The sequence below is a fragment of the Notechis scutatus genome, chromosome 3, assembly GCF_049901735.1.
Source record: "Notechis scutatus isolate UNSWTSFEM ecotype Mainland chromosome 3, rNotScu1.2, whole genome shotgun sequence".
NCBI lineage: Eukaryota > Metazoa > Chordata > Lepidosauria > Squamata > Elapidae > Notechis > Notechis scutatus.
In genome coordinates this window covers 145565321-145587320 of record NC_142011.1, presented here as the reverse complement: position 1 = coordinate 145587320, position 22000 = coordinate 145565321, and the positions used below count along the sequence as shown (strand labels likewise).

Sequence of the window (22000 nt, the reverse complement as noted above, 5' to 3'; positions counted from 1 at the left end):
AGCTTCGTAGAGTTTTATTTATTTTATAATGCATTTTATTTTATTTTTATTTCCACCCTGCCCCTTGTAATAATGAAAAGACCATGGTATGTGTCTGTCTCTCTGTGTGGAGGGGACGGAGGGAAGGTGGCGCCCCGGCAATGAAACTGCGCTCCGGTCACCAGAGCGAAGTCCCTTTCAAAATTCAGCATCTGCAAGGCAAGAAGCAAAAAAAAAACCTCTTTCTTGCACAAACGCCCCCGATCCACACATGCGGAGGACATGCAGTTTGGGGAGGAAGGAGGGGGAGAGAGACCGCGGGTCAAAGAAAAGCACCAAAGACCCTCAGCAGGGCCACTTTAACGTTCCCCTCCCCCCACCGCAAGAAGGAACGGGCGCCTCGGTTCCTCCAGCCGTAGGATCCCCGTAGGATCTCTTACCCCTCCGAGCCAGAGCCCTTCCCGCCGGCCGACCCAGCACCCAGCTCCACCGCAGCTGCTTCCGCTGGTTCTCAGCGCGGGGCGTGTCGGGCGAGGGGAGGAGACAATGTTGCCAGCCCCTCGCTTCCTCTTTTCTCCGCCCGGCCGGCCGCGCAGCCTGGAGAAGGGACGTCGCGCATTGCAGCAGCTGCGCCTCCGGAGGAGCTGAGCCGCGCTTCGCCCGTTGCCGCCCCGTCCCTACCACCGCTTCCTCTTCGCTCAGGTTGCTGTTGTTCTCGTTTCCCGCCACTTTGTTCCGGCTGCTGTTGTTTTTCTCGGGTTGCAGGTCCGAGGGAAGGGGTGGGGTTGGTGGGGGAGGGGTCATTGGTGCCTTGCTGGTTTTCTTGCAGACGTTTCTTGACCAAACTAGGTAACATTATCAGCGTTATCCCAGAGGTGCTTTTTTTTTTCCAGAGGCAACTGGACATTCTGTGTGTTTTTTTCCTTCTGTGTGTTTTTCCGTTTCGCTTCTCACCCAAGAAGCTTCTGAAGAGCTCAAGAAGCTTCTTGGATGAGAAGCGAAACGTCTTCAAAGAAAAAAAAACATGAATGTCCAGTTGCCCCTTGGGGGGGGGGGGAGCACTTTTGCGACAACCATGAGCTGGGTGACCGAGAATCTTCATAGACATTATCAGTGTTAGGTGAGGGAAGGAGGTGAAAAGGCAGGCCGTCAAATCAAACTTAGCCATTCGTTTATTTCTATCGCTGGTTTCTATCGCTGGTTTCTTTTCCATTTGTGGGAACACAAGGATGGTATTCAGGATAATCTGTGGAGGTTCTCAATCATCTAGCTTAGAGTTGTCCAAAGTTGCTTTTCCAAAAGGCAACTGGACTTTTGTCTTTTTTCCTTGAAAACATTTCGCTTCTCATCCAAGAAGCTTCTTCAGTTCAGAACTTGGATGAGAAGTGAAACATTTTCAAGGTAAAAGCCAAGAAAATCAAGTTGCCTCTTGGAAAAGCACCTTTGGACAACCCTGATCTGGACTGAGAATTTCCACAGACTCTCCTGAGTGAACACTATCTTGGTGTTCCTACAAACCCAGGATAGTTGATATGAAATGTACAATAATAGTGAAATCAATGCGGTGAACAATCAAAATAAAATGACAAACTGATGTATTTTCATTTTAATGTGTGGCTGCATCTGGTTGATCTTGGCTGAAGTTCAGTATTTGAATGGGCGACCACCAAAAGATTTTAGGGAAGAAGGAAAATGGCTTGGAAGAAAGCAATAGCAAACAACATCCCTAATTTGTCAATTTTTACTGAAGTTTCAGTGGAGTCTTCAGGAATTCAGATCCACTCAAGGAAAGTCTATGCTGGCTTACATTGGCTTGATTTCAATTCAGTGACTGCTAGTTTGCTCACGTTTGCTAGAAAATGCAATGAACACTCAGTTTTAATTTTGAGCGGAAAGAGATATACAATTGCAGGAACGTTAGAGCCCAAATGCAGCTTTCAGTTTTAAAACTTTAGAAATGGTAAAGGGACACGGTTGTTCAGTGGCTAAGACACTGAGCTGGTCGATCGGACAGGTCAGCAGTTTGGCAGTTTGAATCCCTAGCACCACATAATAGAGTGAGCTCCCTTTACCTGTCCAGCTTCTGCCAACCTAGCAGTTCAAAAGCACGTTAAAATGCAAGTAGAAAAATAGGGACCACTATGGTGGGAAGGTAACAGCATTCTGTGTGCCTTCGGTGTTTAGTCATGCCAGCCACATGACCATGGAGATGTCTTCGGACAGTGCTGGCTCTTCAGCTTTGTAACGGATGGATCAATAAAACACCTAACAGCAGGAAAAAAACAACCTGAACATTGAAGGGTACAAGCAGTATATTTTAATGTGCTGGACAAAGCAGCATTTGAAAAGAAGTTTAACATCTTCTCCAAAACTAAAGAAAAAAAGACCCATGGGAATGTTTTAAATAATGAAGGGAATCACACAGGCGGAGATGGGTTTTCAGATATTTTGTTCTACAAAAAACATTGAAAGACTGCCACGGTTTTGAAACAAGCCCAGTGAACTTTCGCCACATTGTTCTATCTGAACTTTCTGGATATTCTAAAAGAGTAATCTGCCATCACCGGGACCTTAAATTAGAAAAGCACCCAGGAAAGTAGTGGCTGACATCTATCTCTTTAATGTCGGTTAGGAAAACACATCTATGGGAAGTAGGAAGCCACCCAAGGAAACAGCTGAAAATTAGGCAATAGATATGGTGGATGTGTGCTTTAAACAAATCAGGAAATTGGGAAGCAGTTACTTGAAACTGTCTTCACTATTCAAATGAGCAAGGAGAATTGATCACATTTTGAATCAATTTAGGATTTAGGATGCTATGAAATTTGTTGTGGGTCTGGTAGCAGTGTGGTAGCATTTTTTGTAACATATGGGGTTAGAAATCATGCTGAAGTGAATCATCATGATGATTGCAGCTCAGAGAACACCACTCTGCCCTTTGTCCTTTCCCCGTCTTGCAGACATTCATTAACATAACCATAATTCATGCTCTTCCTTTCCTCCCTCTCTCATACACACACACTACTTTCACTTGTTTAGGGAATCAGCAAACCTGTACGTTATTGGATCTATGCTGTGGAATGAACTACGAGGAAAGCCAAATACAATTCTTTAAATAGCTATTTCCGCAAATAGTAGCTCTCTGCATATGTTGCACTGTTGTTTTAAAAATGATTTTTAGCCTGAGGGTGTAAAACCCTTTATCTTATGAATGTAGAAAAAGGTTTTTTTAAAGGAATAATTCACGGATAGTTTTTGAATATGTCAAACTGTACAAAGGTTGTCTGGACCATGGAAAATTCCTCCAGCTCCTCTAGAAATGAAGATCGTGATGATCCAGAGTTACAGTGGGATCGAGTGATGACCGAAAAAGACTGGCTAAATTTCTGGGAAACAAACAATATTGGATTTCATAACAAGGAAGAACATCAGTAAGTATTCTGCTAGCCTCTTGACTTTCAGCTGATAATCACTTTTATTTATTTATTTTTAAAAAAAACATTGCCACTTTGCAAAATGTCTGAAAGAGGCCTGGCTCATTCACAGCATAGCTGCCAAGGGGCATATGGCCTCTTTTGAAATGCCACTTCATATTTTGCCATCTTTTCTTTTGATTGAGCTGCAGTCACCAATTAGGTTTATGGAGCCCTTTTGGGCTCAGAGATATTTTTGAAATAAAAGTGATACTGTCACTATATATATATTTTTTTTACTTTAGCACATTCGCTTCTGTTTATTGCATTTTTATACAGTGGCACCTCAGTATTCACCGTTAATTGGTTCCAGGAGGTGCAATGAGTACTAAAAATTATGAACACCCAAAAAATTTTTCCCATAAGGAATAATATACTGACTCCCAAGTTAGCCAACACCAACAAATTCTAGCTTGTGCATTGAGTACCCAACAAATGATGAGTACCAGGACAAGATTTGCACGTCAAAATGCATTGAGTATCAAATTTGATGAGTTTCAAAGCAGTTGAGTACCAAGGCACCACAATATGCAGTATGGAAGAGTCTAGAGATGTCCCTGAGCAACACCTTGGTACACTAGGGCAGATTTTTTTTCCCTCTTTCCATCTCTCCCTCCATGCCATGCTTATGATCACAAAAGTTTTATTAACACTCATAGCCATGGAAATATATTTTGAGAACTATTAATTCAGGAGAGTTAATTATTTTGCTTTGCAGAATCATAGGGTAAATGTGTTCAGGTCTGATAAATTCAATATTTCCAGATTGTCAAGGAAGTCCTTTAGGTATTGTTCCAAGGGTTCCAATCACTATTGGTATAACAATGGATTTCTTTTTCCCTAAGCATTCAACTTTGATCTGCAAGTTCTGATATATTTTGTAATTGTTTCCTGTTGTTTTTCCCTCAATCCTAGCATCATCTGGAATAGCAACATCAATGAATCAGATTTTTTTTTCTTTTCAACAACTGTTATATCAAGCCTGTTATGAACAAGATGCCTGTTTGTTTGTATCTTAAAATCCTATAAGATCTTAACCTGCTCATTTTCCAAATCTTCTGAACTTGATGGTCCCAATAATTTTAACATATTCCAGTCCATACCTCTGCCAAAAGTTTCCAATGAATAATTCTGGCAACTCAATCACGATGCTGTTTATAGTCAGTCTGTGAATTTGGCTTCAGCCCCACTGATCAAATGGTCAATTCGTTCATCCTTTTTATTACAATTTTCCCCTTCATGCCAATTAATTGGCAATTCTTGTTCTTGAGCTGGAAAAATAAAGCCTTCAGTTTCTTTCTTTAAGACTCTTGATCTTAACCAACTCCATGTGGGTTTTAAAATAAGTTTTCCTTCTATATCCTTCAAGTATTGACCATACATTTGCTTGTTCTTCCAAATAACAAACTGCTTTGCAATTGTTTCTTTTCTATATTCAGTCTTCATCTTTGTTGTTTTCAAGTGCTTTCCTTGGTTGACTGCCTTCAGCTTTTCTTAATGTAGTCCTTCAGGTCATGCTGAAGAAAGCTCACTATTTGAATTGGTATTTTACAAATTATTAATTGGTTCTATAAGAACCTGAGTGTTGCTGTATGTTCTTTAAAAAAAAATAACATTTACTTTTCTCTTTTTCTCCCCAGATTCCTGAAGAAATACTTGGATATTTTTGTCAATGGCAGGAAGGAATTAAAAATATTTTTTCCACTTTGCGGGAAAGCTGTTGAAATGAAATGGTAAATGATTCATCAGATCATTTCAGTTTTATCTAGATTATGTTATACTACTTCATGGATATAAACAAATAACAACTAATAAAACATGGGGAAAAAGATTGGATATTTTTGCTGAGTCCCTCATGTATTTTCAGCTCTGTGATAATTCTCCTTCACTAGGTAAACTTAAGCCATGTATAATGGTACCTTGAAACTTATTAAATTTGGTCCTCGATGCATTTTGACACAATAATTTTTCCTGTACTCATTGCTTGTCTGGTACTCAATGCACAAGCTAGAACTTGTTGGTGCAAGTTCCTTGTGACTCACTACATTATTCCTTATGGGAAAAAGTTGTTTGGTGCTCATCGTTTTTGGGTCTCATTATGCCTTCCGAAATCGGTTGATGATTAGTACTGAGATACCAACAAGTTCTAGCTTGTGCATTGTGTATTTCAAAATCTTCACCTTGCAAAGTCATTCTCCTCAAGCTGAGAAATGAACCAGCTTTCTTGAACATGCCATCCTCCAGAGCTTTGGACTTTAGCATCCATCATCCACAAACATTAATGGACCAGCTGGGACACATGGAGCTGGAATCCAAACCACCTGAAGACTGTCTAGTTGTGAAATATGGATTAGGATTTAAACGATTCAATCTTAAATCCAATTTAAAAAGTCTTCCTTTATAGCTGAATCAATTTATTGAGACAAGCCATTGTCTGTTAAAACAAGCAGAAGCTGTGCCAAGACTCTAATAATCAGTTAGACCCTTTACAGTCAGCCAGAGATGTTAACTGAGAGTGACACTCAATAGAGAGTTATGATTAGAATAGTCTGAGGCTGAAAAACATGCAACTGTCTAGATATTGCTCAATTATACATGAAGTCTTGACTTACAACCATTTGTTTAGTGATATTCTAAATTACGAAGGCACTGAAAAAAGTGATTTATGACTCTTTCACACTTACGACCGTTGTTGCATCCCCATGGTCACATGATCAAAATTCATCTGCTTGGCAACTGGCATGTATTTTTTTTAAGTCGCGGTGTCCCAGGGTCACCTTTTGCAACCTTCTGAAAAAACAAAGGCAGTGGGGAAGCCAGATTCACTTAACCGTGTTATTCACTTAACAGCTGCAATGATTCAGTTAACTATGTTATAAAATGGGTCAAAATTCACTTAACAACTGCCCTACTTAACAATGGAAATTTTGGGCACAATTGGGGTTGTATGTCGAGGGCAACCTGTAGTTCCTACGTTCCTAAGCCTAATATCCCAACAACATCTGGAGCAGTAATTGCTCCCTGCTCTGAGAATAATCAATAAAATATGAAGGTTTTCCCATTTGTAACGCAACCCATTTGGATGCACATACTTTTTAACATATTATAGTAGTAACATCTTTATGTTGTTCACAAAAATGCTACTATCAAAATGGATTTTTCTAAGTCTGATTGATTGATGGATAGTCACCAAAGGAACCAATGTAATTTGGGCTGTGCCCCATTTTGAACAAAATGGGGGAGGCGGGGGAATCTCATTCATTACATCAGTGCACTGATGGTTTATGATGCCATGTTTCATCAAATGTTCCCATTTTATCAAGGTTCCACCATCTGAGTGAATTTAATCAATGTAGCAATAAACTATTAAAATGTAAGTTAATAATGTAGACCAGTTTTACATTCAAAGCAGATGCTGTACTCCACGCATCTACATCTTAATATTCCAATTTTATTACATCACTATTGGGAAAAAAGGGGGGAGGAAGGCACCCCATGCTTTTAACTTAATGGGGGAAAATCCCTTTGATGTTTAGCAGGTTAAAAAGTCTTACCAAAAAGTAGAACAAAGCATTCAGTGCTGTTTCTTACATTCTTGGTTTGGTTTCTTCAGTTCAAAGTTTTATTTGCTTTAAAGAAATGGAATTTTCCACAGACGATATCCTGATTGTTATAATATGTAGTTTCCCACTAACACAAAGAGGACTTTGATTTATCTTCTTTTATTGTTTAAAAAAACACCTGAGTAACATATGAGTAAACATGGTATGTTTTATTGTTCTGTATAGGTTAGCTGACATGGGACACCATGTGGTTGGTGCGGAAATTAGTGAAAGTGCACTGAAGGACTTTTTCACAGAACAAAATCTTTCATTTTCAGAAGAAATAGTTCCAGAAATCCCTGGAGCTAAATTATTGAAGGTATGTATCGAACCCTCTGTTTTCTTTGTAATTATGTAATTATTTGTACAGCTTAGGCTAAAAGTTTTATCAGTGGCTCAAAATAGATACGTCTCTGTTTATTGATTTAAAATATGGATTTGTGCAAACCGTGAATTAAAATGGCAACAATGAAGATTGGGCATCATTAAAATACATGTAATGAAGTAATGATATTGATTATTCCAAAAGTAGCATAGTAGGTAATTCATAGCATTAGGGCATTAATAATGAAAGTGGAATTAAAATCTGTAATTTATTGAAAGAATAGAATGTCTTGATGATATAAGTGAACTCCTTGATAAAAACTGTAAAATTCATCCCTAATTATTCTTCTGAAGTTCCTTTATTTAAACTGAAATGTTTAAGGCTAGATATTTCACTATTTTTAAGCATTATATACAATATATACATATACACATTTATATTAAAGCTCATCTTAAATGAAAATTAAAACGTTACTGCTTTTATTACATCAATGCTGAATTATTTTAATGCTTAATTTTGTTTTATTCCTATAAAAATAGTATAGCATTGCCACTAAGAAAATACAACTAATAATAAAATAAGATAGAATGTTTAGATGTTAAAAATGTTAATTATGTTTTTGTTGCTTTATCTTTTTTTAATTTATTTTTCATTGCAGTGCACATCTCTGAATATTTGTTTATATTGTTGCAATCTATATGATTTAACCAGGTAAGAAGAAATTAATACTGAGTCTTTCCACACATTTAACATATTTGATGGCTTTCAACTCTACCTGTTAAGCAGCATAGGTAGCATCTATGGGAAATTTTACTCTGGTTCAGGTATGTATATGATGGGTAATGAGCTTTTCATGCCATGAAAATAGACATTGGCTAAGCTCACACATATAAAACAAACCCAGGGATCAATCCTCTTCTTAGGCACTGAGTACTGTAACATAATACAGGCAACCCTTGACTTACAACCACAATTGAGCCCAAAATGTATGTCGCTAAGCAAGTCATTTTCTTAAATGAGTTTTACTCTATTTTACGGTTGTTCTTGCCAAAGTTGTTAAGTGAATCACTGCAGCTATTAAGTTAGTAACATGGTTGTGAAATGAATCTGGCTTCCCCCCTTGACTTTGCTTGTAAAACAGTCGTGAAAAGTGGATCACATGACTCCGGGACGCTGCAGTCGTCATAAATATGAGTCAGTTGCCAAACATCTGAATTTTGATCATGTGACCATGGGGAATGCTACAACAGTTATAAGTGTGAAAAATTGTCATAAGTCACTTTTTTCAGTGCCGTTGTAACTTTTAGCAGTCACCAAAGGAACTGTTGTAAGTCGAGAACTACCTGTATTGTGTAATGGTACAGGCCTCTAAAATATTTTAAAATATTTTAAAATGGCCCAAAACTCAGTATCTCCTGATACTTTGTTGCTTGCATCATAAGGTCTCATGCAAGAATATTGACATTTTATAAGATCTAGTGATCTTGGAAGAGTTTGGGAATTTTTGAGAAAACTTAGTGAGGATTTCCTGGATACCAATTGGGACTTTTGTAAGTGCTATGGAATATGTCATAATGTTCACAAATAATCCTAAATCAGAATGAACACATCATATTATAGCTTAGCATTATGTGCAAAGGAAACTATTATATCAATTCATTTTCTGATTCTTGGACCATATCAAGCATATTATATATTATATATTACATTATATAGGGAGCCTCGGTGGCACAGTGGTTAGAGTGCAGTACTGCAAGGTACTTCTGCTGCAGCCAGCTGCCTAAATTTGGCAGTTCAAATCTCACCAGGCTCCAGGTTGACTCAGCCTTCCATCCTTCCGAGATGGGTAAAATGAGGACCCAAATTGTTGGGGGGAAATATGCTGACTCTGTAAACCGCTTAGAGAGTTCTGTAAAGCACTATAAAGTGGTATATAAGTGTAAGTGCTATTGCTATATTGCAGTAAAATACATTCTCCCTAGTTCTGTAAACCTTTCAGCATCCATATCAAAGCTGTTTCTGTTTCTTGCTCATGTGTATTTTAAAACCTTTGTCTTCTGTATGTGCGTGTTTTGTTTTTTCTAATGCAACATTGCTTTTCTGGTATTACTCAAAATACTACTTACTATGTTTGATGTTATTTTTTTCTCTCCCGCCCTGTAGCTCTGTCACTGGTCATTTTGATGGGATTTGGGACAGAGGTTCTCTAGTAGCTGTTAACCCTTCTGAGAGAGAACGGTCAGTAACTGGGAACTGCATTTTATGTTCATGTTAGGAACTACAGTGTTGCTTGTCGAGGCCTTGAGTGCTGCCACGAAATTGTTCTTTCTTCCCGAGTGATTAACTTGCTCCAGTCATTCTGTATTGGGGATACCTTTACTAAATAACTTTTGCAATATTAGATGAAATAATTATTGGGATACTGACATGACAAGGTCATTACATTTAAATCACAACCGGGCTGTCACAGGTAATATGTAAGGTATGGTTAGGCTTGAATGACAGCAGTAGTCAAATACTTTATTTCTCTTCTGTTGACAACTCCTGGTGTAGCATTGCCCCCATAGGAGTTGCAATGCTGTAAGTTAGTGCAATGGACCAAATATTCCGAGAGAGCCATCGCGCTTTGCTAATGTAATTGTTTGCTTCAGGGTTGGTTTCCCATCAGAACAGCATGGTATCCAAGATAGCTTCTCTACAATTCATTGATTCTTTTCTCCACAATTGTTTCATGATCCTTTTAGCCCTTGTATTGGGTATTGCTCACATCTGGACTTTTGGAGCATTTTGCTTTTTTGAATTTAATTCTTAACCACCTTGGATGATGTTACTTCCTTCTGGAGATATGGGTTGATATATACAAACTCTGATCTGTGCCTTCTCTGGACAGTGCTACTTGTCAGGCTGAGTATAGGTAGTCCTCGACTTACGACCACAACTCTGCCCAGCATTTCTGCTGCTAAGTGAGACATTTGTTCAGTGAGTTTTGCCCCATTTTACAACCTTTCTTGCCACAAGTGAATCACTGCACTTAAGTCGGTAACATGGTTGTTAGGTGAATCTGACTTTGCTTGTCAAAAGGTGACTCTAGGACACTGTAACCATCGTAAACATGAGCCAGTTGCCAAACATCTGAAGTTTGACGACATGACCATAGCATTACTGCAGTGGTCGCGTAAGTTTGAAAAACGGTCATAAGTCACTTTTTTCAGGCCCGTTGTAACTTCAAATGGTCACTGAATGAACTATTTTTAAGTTAATCTGTAGTCCTCCTCTTCCCAAACCTGATGTTAGTTAAGGCTGACTGAGTAGGCTCTTCTGTAAGTAGAGCATGGATCTACTATGGCATAAGCAGGAGTTTAAACATATATATTTTGTGTATGTCAAACTAAACAAAATATGCTGCGTTATAGCACACAAACCCAGACCGTATAAAGCCTGAACCTGAAAATTTAAGTAACACCCTGCTTCTTCTCCTCCCCCCACATATATATGAGTGAGATCCAGTGTGCTGTTGTGGTTAATGCGCCTCAAATGTGCCACAATGTGTATTCATGTGCCACAACCTACCTCACAGGATTGTTGTGGAGATAAAATGGACGCTTGGTATATGTCTCCTTAGGAAGCAGCAGCAGCTGTGTTGTTTCACACTCCATGCTAAGCTGCAGCATAGCTTTTGCTTGGCGTAATTATAGGGAACAAACCTTTTCAGTAAGTCAGTTGTGCTTTAGCATGGTTAGCAAGACAATTTTCTGCATCAACTCCAATTGTTACTTTAAAAAAGTTTAAGAATCATAGCTCATCATGTTGTGTGAATCCAACTTTTCTCATGTTCTGCATTTTTCAATTCCTTCTTTGTAATAAAATATCTGTTTCTTGCCCTTTCCTTTTAGCTATGCCCAGTTGATACTATCACTAATGAACAGAATGTGTCGTTGCCTTCTTGTTACTTTGTTGTATGATGCAAGGAAACACAAAGGTAAGACACTGGGACTAAAGTCTCAGCTAGATATTGGGAGAATCTTACATCCTTTGTAATTGGAAGTAAGGTCTTAAGATTAGTGTGGGATTGGTCTGACACAGTGTTCCTCAAGTTCAGTGACTTTAATATGGGTGGACTTCAATTCCCAGAATTCTCCAGCCAGCAAGGGGAATTCTGGGAGTTGAAGTCCACCCATCTTAAAGTAGCCCAGGTTGAGAGACTGGTCTAGCATGATTAGAGGGAAGGCTAAACAGATAGGGTCCCTCAGTTAATGTTGGTCTGAAATCCTTTCTAATACTTGCCAATACTTTTTACTGTATTTATTCAGTGATTTGCGTCTTTTTCATGTTTTTAAACTAGGCAACCGTGATAATTTATTTTTTAAAAACCCATTTAAAGGCACGATTTAGTGCTAAATATCATAAAAAGAAACCAGACTACTAATGTATAACAATATAATACTGTATAATGAACAATCAAAGTATTCATGACTCTCTAGGGCAGGGGTGTCCAACCTTGGCAACTTTAAGACTTGTGGACTTCAACTCCCAGAATTCCTCAGCCAGCAAAGCTGGCTGAGGAATTCTGGGAGTTGAAGTCCACAAGTCTTAAAGTTGCCAAGGTTGGACACCCCTGCTCTAGGGAATGGCAATGGCAATTCAGATTTTTTAAAATCTACTATTCTAGGACTCTGCCATAATTTTACAACATTCAATTCAGAACTAAAACTGGGAGTACAGTTTTAGATATCAAGAGCAAGCCATTGCATAACGTTTCTCAAGTGACTCCTTTTTCCCCCCTTACATTTCTACTGCCATTCATCCACTTTTCAAAATATAAATAAACTGTTACTGACTTGAATTGACATTAAACTAAGTAAATCCCTGAATTCTCATTTCTTAAAAGTGAACACTTAGGGCTTTGGCTGGGTTTTCTTTAATTTCTGGATTTCTAACTTCATCATTTCTGTTGTAGGGCCACCATTCTATGTCGCTGATTCAGACGTGAAAAGTTTATTTGGTGAGTCAATGAAAAATAAGCTTTAACCTTATGCCGAAATGTGCTTTACAGTGGTACTTGCCCTCTTCAGGAATGAAAATACTTATTTTCATAGACTAGGAGGGATCAGAGCCATGTCAACTGGCCCCTAAGCCAGTACATTAATATGGTACTTGTGGAAGGGGGTGCTGTTACATCCTAATGTCTGATAAATCTAAAAGAGTGGCATTTGTGTCAACTTATATTACTTGCATAATCAATGTAAAGGGCATCATTTGCACCAAAAAAAATCTAGATTGAATAGACAAAACACTCAATACTATGAAACATTTCTCCATTGCATGCAAATTCTCTAAATTGAGGTCTTTGAAATAGAAGGTGTACATCAAATAATGCATTCTGCTGATGTGCATACACACTTGCTTATATGAAGAATCTTTCTCTCTGTGTGTGCAAAAGATTGTCCCGTTTGGAGGTCAACTACTCAGGGTTATTTCTCTGACCTATTTTAGTAACGCATGGGAGCTAATGTTTAAAAACAGATGCAGCATTTCCTATATTGAAAATAGGCAGGGATATTATGTAGGAACGTTTATTTCCTAAACTGAATCTAGAGACATGCAATCCAAAAAAAAAAAAAAAAAGCACAGGATAAATATCAACGACCTCTATTTCTGCCAATTTTTTTCTGCTAGGAAAAAAAGAAACTTGAATATGCACATCTAGCGAACGGATACTGTATCTTCCAGTTCAAGGTTACTTTCCATGCGGAGTTCTAGTAATTCAATCTAGATTCTTGGGTTTATTCTAACTCTTTTTAGATCCCAGAGTTGTACTATAAATCTAACACCCCTTTGTGTTCACCTTTCCTAATTACTTTGGACAAAATCTACTTTGCAGACCTAGGACAGGGACATTTTGTTTTTATCTCAATCCATATCCAGTCCTATTATCTCGACTGTGCCACATGGAAATGACTCATTTCTTTACACTGCTTCAAGCTAGTTGGGTCCAGAGTGATGCCAGTGGAAAACATTCTTGTTGTCATGGCCTTGTGCTTGCAGAAAGCTGTACAAAGGACAGTAAAGAATGCCTCCTATTTGTCCTAGCCTTGTGTCAATATGCCTCATGACATATTGAGCAAAGCTCTGTGAGAACTTGGGAAGTTGGAAGTGCCTGGGAAGTTGGAAGTTGGCAGCAAACGTGGTCCATAAGGGATCAGAACAGAATAACAAGAGTCAGAAGGGACCTTGGAGGTCTTCTAGTCCAACCCCCTGTTCAAGCAGGAAGCCCTATAACATTTCAGACAAGTGGCTGTCCAGTCTCTTCTTTAAAAACTCTAGTGATGGAGCATCCACAACTGACGGCAAGCTGTTCCACTGGTTAATTGAGATGGCGCAGCTCCTTCTACTAGTGTGTATCTTAAAATACTGGGCAAGTCCTTTGTGTGGCATGAATTTTGGGAGATTGCCCAAGGTTGTTTTTTTTGCACACACAGTGATAAGAGGAGCACAGCATTGTTTTTAAATTCTCATTTCTCATGCAAGACTCTTGTTTTAGTTGGAAAATGCCTTCCATTTATGGAGGGGCTGTCCCCTGTTGGTAGGCTACCTCTGAGTCCAATTTTTAGAAATAACATCTCAGTATAAATGCACACAATTTTTTTTTTCTTATTCTTGCCACTATTTGCTATGGCTGCCTGGCTGCATTCATAGTCTTTCATTCAGATTTTTTTTAGCTCAAAAGCATGCAGAGGAAATAGCTTCACCATCATATAACAATATTACAAAACCTATTAACAGCCTCCCTATTAATTAAACCATTAGATGAGAGCACATTAAAGCGATTTTATCATAGCAGCATATAAACTTAGGATTCCTATTTTGATAAGAGTTATTAAAAATAAGCACTTATTCCCATATGAGGCATTTATAATGTGTAGCAGGAGGGGAAACAATGGTTTACGCAAAATCCGAAGGATAATGAGTGTTGTCAAAACCATTAAAAGACATTTTTTTTCTCTCTCTCTCTTTCTTCCCAGGAAAAGACTGCGACATTCATTGTCTTGAAAAAGTCTATAGTTTGGAAGAGCGACATAAGAAGTGGGGTTTAGATTATTTATGGGAGGTTTTATACTTGATTACATTGAAAGAACCAAGATGATTCCTAGACCTACCCCTCGGAGGATGAGAAGAACCACTTGGTTGCCAGACACCATAATGTTTCTGGACTGAGGATCGATCATTCTTCAGATACTTTCTTCGATTATCAATATCTCTGAGAATAATTTTCTTGAAATTTGGATATTAGAGTGGATAATAAGTGTGTCTTATATTTTTCTTAGATTAAATACTATATTAAATACTAATAATTATATATCAACGTATAGTGAGAAATAATATAGAGAATTAATTTATTGCTCTACAAAGTGTATCATAAGTGTATATCTTATTGATGAATTTGGATCTTTGGGGAAAGGATTTAGAACGGCGATTAAGAGGTGAGCAAAAGGTGATAGGTTGAATATTGAAAAGAAAGAAACTAGAGGGAGCATAATTATGGAGAATTGTGGATGGAGAGCAAGGTTAAGTACAAATCAAAATCTAAAAATAATATTTAAATTACTGGATGTTAATTTGGGATAACGTTTATAAAATTTTGAAAGAACAGAACAAAATCTTAAAAGAAATGACAAGTATCACTACAACAACACTGAAGGCTGGGGGAAAAAAAAACAGCAAACCCATCAATGTCAATTGCTTCTCCAGCAACACAAAGATCAATTGAAGGGATGCTTACCATAGAAAAACAAAGTACAACATCAAATGCACCAAATGTGCAAACAACCCTTTTAGCAATCCAAGAAACAATGATTAAACTTCGAGAAACAATGTCCAAAAACCACAGTAAAATTAAAACAGAGATGGGTGAAATGAAAAATCATATACACAAATTAGATGAAAAAAATGGGCTCAATTCAACAGGTGATAGAAAAAATGAATAAACAATAAAAGCTGTGGAGACAAGAACGGAACAGACGGAGAAGAAATTGGAGTTGGTGGATCAGAAGATGATAGAGTTAAATAAAGATCTAGAGGATTCTCTCATCCATTTAGAGATGGACCCCGCGCGCAGTCTTTTATCGAGGTATTGATGGAAGCAAAATTATCGGACTCGTGGAGGGAGGCGTACATCTCTTTAATACAAAAAGAGGGTATAGACAACAAACATTCAAAATTGTAGGCCAATATCATTATTAAATGCCGATTGTAAAATATTTACAACTATAATAGCAGAAAGATTGAAAAAATTATTGAATGAATCTATACACCACGATCAAAATGGATTCCTCCCAACAAGGCAAATCAGAAACAATACAAGAATAGTAATAGATATACTGGAATATTATCAGGCCCATCCAGAAAAACAAGCAGCACTTGCTTTTCTGGATGCACAAAAGGCCTTTGTCAATCTTAATTGGCAATTTATGATACAACAAATTAAAAATATGAAATTAGGAGGCAAGTTCAAGAAAATGATAGAGGCGATATATTCCACTCAAAAAGCGAGTATATTAATAAATGGGGAGAATACAGAGACCTTTACAATAATGAAAGGGGTAAGGCAGGGTTGTCCAATGTCACCTCTGGTCTTCATTCTGACACTAGAAATTTTATCAATTCGAATCAGACAAAATTCAGATATAAAAGGAACCAGAATTTTAAAAGAGGAATATAAAATTCAAGCTTTTGCAGATGACCTGGTATTCTTCATAGAAGACCCATTGGAGTCAGGAAATACTTTAATTCGAGAATTAGAATAATACTATTAGAAGTATCAGGTCTTAAAATTCCTTTCTATGGGAAATGAAAAGTAAGAAGCAAACATATTTTTATAGACATTACATGAGAGATTCATTGATACAGATTTGGAATAAAATTGTAATCATACATTCTACTACATATTTTGACAGCAGCAAGGATAGTATATGCACAAAGCTGGAAACAAAATAACATGCCTTCAGAGGAATTAATAATTCAAAAAATTCTAGATTGTAATGAAATGGACAAATTGACGTTAAAATTAAAAGATAGGAAAGAGTCAGTATGAAATTTGGGACAATTGGTATAAATGGTTGAACAATTGAAATAAAGATAATGGAGATAAGAAAATTATAGAAAAATGCATATGAATATATATAAATGTAGATGTAGATATTCACATGAGATTGTTTTTTATAAGTATGATGACACAGCAATGTTAATATTAAGGTTAAAATGTTTTAAAGTTGAAAAAGAACAATAAAAATTATTGGGTAGGGGAAAAGTCATTTTTTCTCTCTCTTTCCTCCCAGGAAAAGTCTGACATTCAGTGTCTTGAAAAGGTCTATAGTTTGGAAGAGCGACATAAGTGGGGTTTAGATTATTTATGGGAGGTTTTATACTTGATCACATTGAAAGAACTGAGATGATTCCTAGACCTACCCCTCGGAGGATGAGGAGAACCACTTGGTTGCCAGACACCATAATGTTTCTGGACTGGGGATCTATCATTCTTCAGATACTCAAGCCTTACATCAGGATTTGTGCTTTCTCCCCATTTTCCCTTCTATTGGGTTCCTCCTAATCAGCATTATGCCAAGCTAAATGCATTTGTAACATTACACAATATTGACTTTGCTGGAAAAGGTTTCTTGGCTGTAGTTGCTCAGAAAAATGTCTATTAGAGCAGGGGTCCCCAACCACCGGTCCGCGGACCGGTACCGGTCCATGGAACAAGTCCTACCGGGCCGCTGGCTTGCTGGGCGCCGCCATCTTTTTTGATGAAAAAGTGCTTCCGATGAGCTTTTCCGGGTAGAAAGCTCACCGGAAGCACGTTTTCATCAAAAAAAGATGGCGCCAGCGCTTCCGGTGAGCTTTTCCGGGTAGAAAGCCATTTCTACCCGGAAAAGCTCACGAGCGCATAGCGCCATCATCTTTTGATGAAAAAGTGCTTCCGGTGAGGTCACCGGAAGCACTTTTTCATCAAAAAGATGGCGGCGCCCAGCTAATGCCGCTACCGGGCCGCACCATAAAAAAGGTTGGGGATACCGGGCCGCGGCGTTAAAAAGGTTGGGGATCACTGTATTAGAGGCTTTCTGTTGCATGTCTGTTTGTTGGTTTTTGTAGTATTTCTGCCTGGTCCACCACCTGATGTACAGCACACAGCTTTTCTCTTGTATAAGATGAAGACTTCTGTATAAGGCTATACAAGGTAAAGACTTCACTCAAGTCAAGCTTAAAATTAGATGATTCTATGATGTGTAGGTTTTGTATGTGACAAGATTATGGAAGAGGTTCCCCACAGTTGTTTTCCAAGATTATTTTTTTTCCAACACCATTGGGAGATCTTGGGTGATCTCTTATCCAAGGATCAGCAATGATCAGCTTTGCAACTGGCATCTGCTTTGAGGAACAGGTTCAGCCAGGCAATCTGAGGCAGGAAGAGAATGTGCCAACACGAAATTCCAGAAGACAGAATCATTGAATTATCAACCAGTTTGTGCAGATCGTTTCTTCTTTTTCCCCCTGCATGCAATAATACCTATTTCTGATTTATTTTCAAGCTGTGGTAGGCATGCCAAAAGTTTGACCTTGCTTAGGAGAATGAGTCATTTCCTGTGGTAAGAAATCTCCAAAAGGGTGAGGGAGAGATGCATAACAAATTATTGGCAAGGCTTAGAATTCCAGTAATTTCTGTTGATACCATCCTGCTTGGCTGCTATCGCCTGTCAGTTACACCAAGTTGTTTGAAAAAGAGAGAGCACAATACATCAAATGCTGATTCATACTTTATGGGTAATTCTATTTGTGGTAGGTGCAGACCACAGCTAACACGTAGGCCTGGTTTTGTTTGGTTACCAGTTGTTTATTTGAAAAGTATTAGTAGTTTATGAAGGATTTCCAGCAAATGAGATCTGATTACCTGTTTATAATTTGAAAAGAACAATATAAAAATATAAAAAAGATAGGAAAAAGAAAACAAATGGGAGCACTGGGATTTTAAAATACTTCGTTGGAGTTTATTGTAATATAAAATACAAATGGAAATAAGGATCAGAGGGGAAAGAAATGTGAGATGAAAAGGAAAAGGAAAAAAAAAACCAGTGACTTCTGACTCTTTGCTGCAGTTGAGTACAAAATACAGTTATGGCCTTTTTGTTTTATATTTCTGATAGATATAAGCCAGATTCACTTTAAGAACCATGTTGCTAATTTAACAACTGCAGCAATTCATTTAACAACTGTGACAAGAAAGGTTGTAAAATGGGGCAAAACTCACTTAACTGTTTTGCTTAGCAGTGGAAATTTTGGCTCAATTGTGGTCGTAAGTCAAGGACTACATACACTCTACCTACACTCCCAAATCAGACTTTTAAAACAGATTTTCTTATAAAGCATAAGCTTTTGCCAGCACTTGGCTCATCTGATAAGTCAAGTGGAGCTCACATGCCTTCTTCATGCCTTATAATAACTTAGTTTTTTAAAAAAATGCTACTGAACTTTATTCAGTGAAGTCTAAATGTTAGGAAACATTTGTTCCTCTTGCTCTTTTTAAGGAAACAATAGAGAAATAGACTTCTGACTTTTTGCTGCAGAAAATACATAAAAGTGATGTTCTGATCCCCACTATAAAAAAAATGCAGTATAAACTCAAGCCAGTTATTAGCATTTGTACATGGACAAGGTATTTCACAGCTGGGTTTTTTCCCTTTTTAGTCAATCTATGTGGCATATACTATGGTATAGGCAGCTCCTTACTTAGCTGTGGCTATGGCCTTTGCCATCTTTTCAATCCACCCCCCACATGGTGAAATTAGGAATGGAGACTCAATTCTATTTTAAGGTGTCATGAAGGAATTTCACCAGAGAAGAAGGAAAGGTTTAGCTTATATACCACCTTCTTATCATTATTGCACCTTCCCAAACTCACTGCAACAAATATCTTTTCGTGGAGGATATTACCATTGTTGGGATTCATCTTTCAGTGATTCTGGTGCATAGCTCTGTCTCCTTTTTTTCTTACATTACAACCAATGAAGAAAAACAGAATGCATCAATTATTTGCATCCAGATGTTCCTCACGCAAGAACTTTTGTAAATGTCCTCAAGAGGGCAGCAAACATCAACACAAGCTTGCATTGTGGACTGCAGCCATGTAAAGGCGTCTTGTGACCACACCAATGTGACCAGATGGCACGGCACTTCCCCCCCCACACACACACACACTCCTCAGCAGCACAACAATCAATCCTCTTAGACTTCTCCTAATGACTGCCAAAGCCGCTGATCAAACAGAAATCATGACACAGCTGCTGGATCAGTCTGAGAACAATCTGCTCGAATGCAAAGTGTGCTTTGAAAATTTCAACCCCGAGAAAAAACATCGTCCGAAGAACTTACCCTGCGGGCATGTGATGTGCCTGGAGTGTGTCATGTCCCTGGCCCACCCTCGGAACTTCAGGCTGGAGTGCCCTTTCTGTCGCAGGGCTTGCAAATCTTCAGAGACCAGTGACTGCTTGCCGTTGTTGCACCTGATGGAAATCTTGAGTCCTTCAGCCAATCGAGCTCTGGTCGCTGGAAGGACAGTAGGGAGAAGGGAGGCTGTAGCTGTCCCTGGATCTCAGGTCTTCACCTTTCACCTTTCTTTTGGAGGCTGGGGGACGCTGATTAACCCCACGGGGCTGGCTGCCTGTCCGAGATCCAGCTGTTTAGCAGTGGCCCATGACGGCAAGAAACGAATCAAGCTGTTTAGCTTCAGTGGCAGCTGCATACAGCAGTTTGGAGAAAGAGGGCAATCAGGAAATGACCTCAGGTACCCAATGGACGTTGCGGTCACCCTGGATGGCCATATTGTGGTCACAGATAGCGGGGATCGTTCAGTCAAAGTGTTCGATAGTGACGGCAGAGGCAAGATGGTTGTCGCCAAGACCTTTTCCTTGCCGTGGGGCCTCGACACCCTGCCGCAAGACGACATCCTCGTGACCGATTCGGAGGCAGGTGCTCTGTACCGCTTGTCGGCTGACTTTAAAAAGGGAGAATTAAAGGGAGTGGAAAAGTTGTACTCTAACCTGTGTTGCCCAAGGAAAGTGGCGGCTTCGGCCATCTCTGGAGCCATCGCTGTCATCGAACATTTGATGGCCAGAGGCCCCTGCTACGGCAACACCAGGCTGAAAGTCTTCAACAGAGATTTGCAGCTGATCAGTCAGGTGGACAGTTTTGGCCTGAATCTTGTCTTCCCTTCCAAAGTCCATGCCAGTGCTGTGACCTTTAGCAGGGAAGGGCAAGTAATAGTAACTGATGCTTATAACCAAGCCATTTTCTCTCTTGGAAAACCTGAAGAATTCCCTGTGTGTGCACCATTGATAACTCAGGGCCTTTCTTATCCTTTGGCGTTAACGTTCACATCAGATAATTCTCTAGTCGTTTTGGATGGGGGAGATCATTCTTTAAAAATATATACGCTCAGCTAAACAGTGGTCTCTGGGTGAGACTTAACTAGCTCACAGTTTCAAAGAAGAATATACAAAATGCTTAATTCTCCAGCGGGTGGATTTGAGTCTTCTCTGGCTTAGCTGTAGTGGATTTCGGTTCAAACAAGTTGAGACAAAACTTAGCTCTGCCGCTTTGTATCTCCCTCCCCAAATGGAAGGCATGTTAACTTATTTCTGAGTGGAACTGCACTGCAAAATGATCATCCCTACTAGAATTAACATAGTAAAATATACGGAGCCACGTGTGACCTACTTTGAAACTGTATACATTCGGTTCTGGATGGGATGAGTTTCTCTTGAGTTATTGATGGTACAAAGCCAGCCTATTTGATCCTTTCATCAGAAGGTTAAGGTTTCTTAAAACAAAATAAAAGATTATTTTCTTTTCTGCATTAGAAAACAATTCTGATTTCTGTTCGTTTTCCTAACCTGATGCCCTCTAATTGTGTTGACCTTGCCAATCATTTTATTTATTTTATTTTTATTTATTTGTCAATTGCTTACAAGATAATAGGTATAAGTATAAACATAGTTATGAATACATGAAATGGATACATATAAGAAAAATAAAAGAAACAATAGGACAGGGATGGTAGGCACGTTGTTGCGCTTATGCACGCCCCCTACAGGCCTCTTAGGAAAGGGGTGAGGTCAATAGTAGATAGTCTAAGGTTAAAATTTTTGGGGTTTGGGGAAGAAACCACAGAGTCAGGTAGAGTATTCCAGACATTGACCACTCTATTGCTGAAGTCGTATTTCCTGCAATCAAGTTTGGTGCGATTAACCTTGAGTTTGTATCTATTGTTTGCTTGCTCTTGTGTTGTTATGGTTGAAGCTGAAGTATTCATTGACAGGTAGGACATTGCAATGTATGATTTTATATACTATACTTAGATCTAACCAATGTGACTGAGGATTCTGGAAGTTGATATTTCATTTAAATTTGTAAATTTAGAAATATGCCACATGTGACCTACTAAACCTGTAAATTTAGAAAGGCTGTTTTGTAACCAAGACTGACCCAAGAAACATCAGGGGAAATGATACTTGTTAGTTATTCTGGGAAAAGTTGCCTTCAGTAAATGCTTGCAGTGTCACCATGTAAAT

General features: G+C 38.6%; 3 protein-coding genes across 6 annotated transcripts in view; 2 read left to right on the top strand and 1 right to left on the bottom strand.

Moving 5' to 3' along the window:
* KDM1B (lysine demethylase 1B) overlaps positions 1-532 on the bottom strand; it is a 35803-nt gene extending 35271 nt beyond the window's left edge. For 2 of the 4 annotated variants that reach the window (XM_087961378.1, XM_026669991.2), the window contains exon 1: positions 420-532. The gene's annotated coding sequence lies outside the window, so the exon portion shown is untranslated. The remainder of the gene's footprint in view (positions 1-419) is intronic. The other 2 variants (XM_026669992.2, XM_087961379.1) reach the window with 2 other exon arrangements.
* A 13-nt stretch (positions 533-545) lies between these two features.
* Positions 546-14736, top strand: TPMT (thiopurine S-methyltransferase). The gene is made up of 9 exons (XM_087961381.1): positions 546-681; positions 3259-3410; positions 5093-5185; positions 7241-7373; positions 8038-8090; positions 9543-9617; positions 11273-11358; positions 12337-12381; positions 14402-14736. The coding sequence occupies exons 2-9, from the start codon at positions 3271-3273 to the stop codon at positions 14521-14523; spliced, it is 747 nt and encodes a 248-aa protein (XP_087817507.1). The 5' UTR covers positions 546-681; positions 3259-3270; the 3' UTR covers positions 14524-14736.
* A 4848-nt stretch (positions 14737-19584) lies between these two features.
* On the top strand, positions 19585-21293 carry NHLRC1 (NHL repeat containing E3 ubiquitin protein ligase 1). Its single transcript, XM_026669898.2, has one exon. The coding sequence runs from the start codon at positions 19670-19672 to the stop codon at positions 20870-20872; it is 1203 nt and encodes a 400-aa protein (XP_026525683.1). The 5' UTR covers positions 19585-19669; the 3' UTR covers positions 20873-21293.
* The last annotated feature ends 707 nt before the right edge of the window (positions 21294-22000 follow it).

Bases quoted from the DNA above. Each gene is read 5' to 3' on its own strand.
- TPMT (XM_087961381.1), top strand. From the start codon at position 3,271: ATGGAAAATTCCTCCAGCTCCTCTAGAAATGAAGATCGTGATGATCCA. The intron at 8,091-9,542 runs GTAAGAAGAAAT...CCCGCCCTGTAG, and splicing joins AATCTATATGATTTAACCAG to CTCTGTCACTGGTCATTTTG. The intron at 12,382-14,401 runs GTGAGTCAATGA...CTTTCTTCCCAG, and splicing joins AGACGTGAAAAGTTTATTTG to GAAAAGACTGCGACATTCAT.
- NHLRC1 (XM_026669898.2), top strand. From the start codon at position 19,670: ATGACTGCCAAAGCCGCTGATCAAACAGAAATCATGACACAGCTGCTG.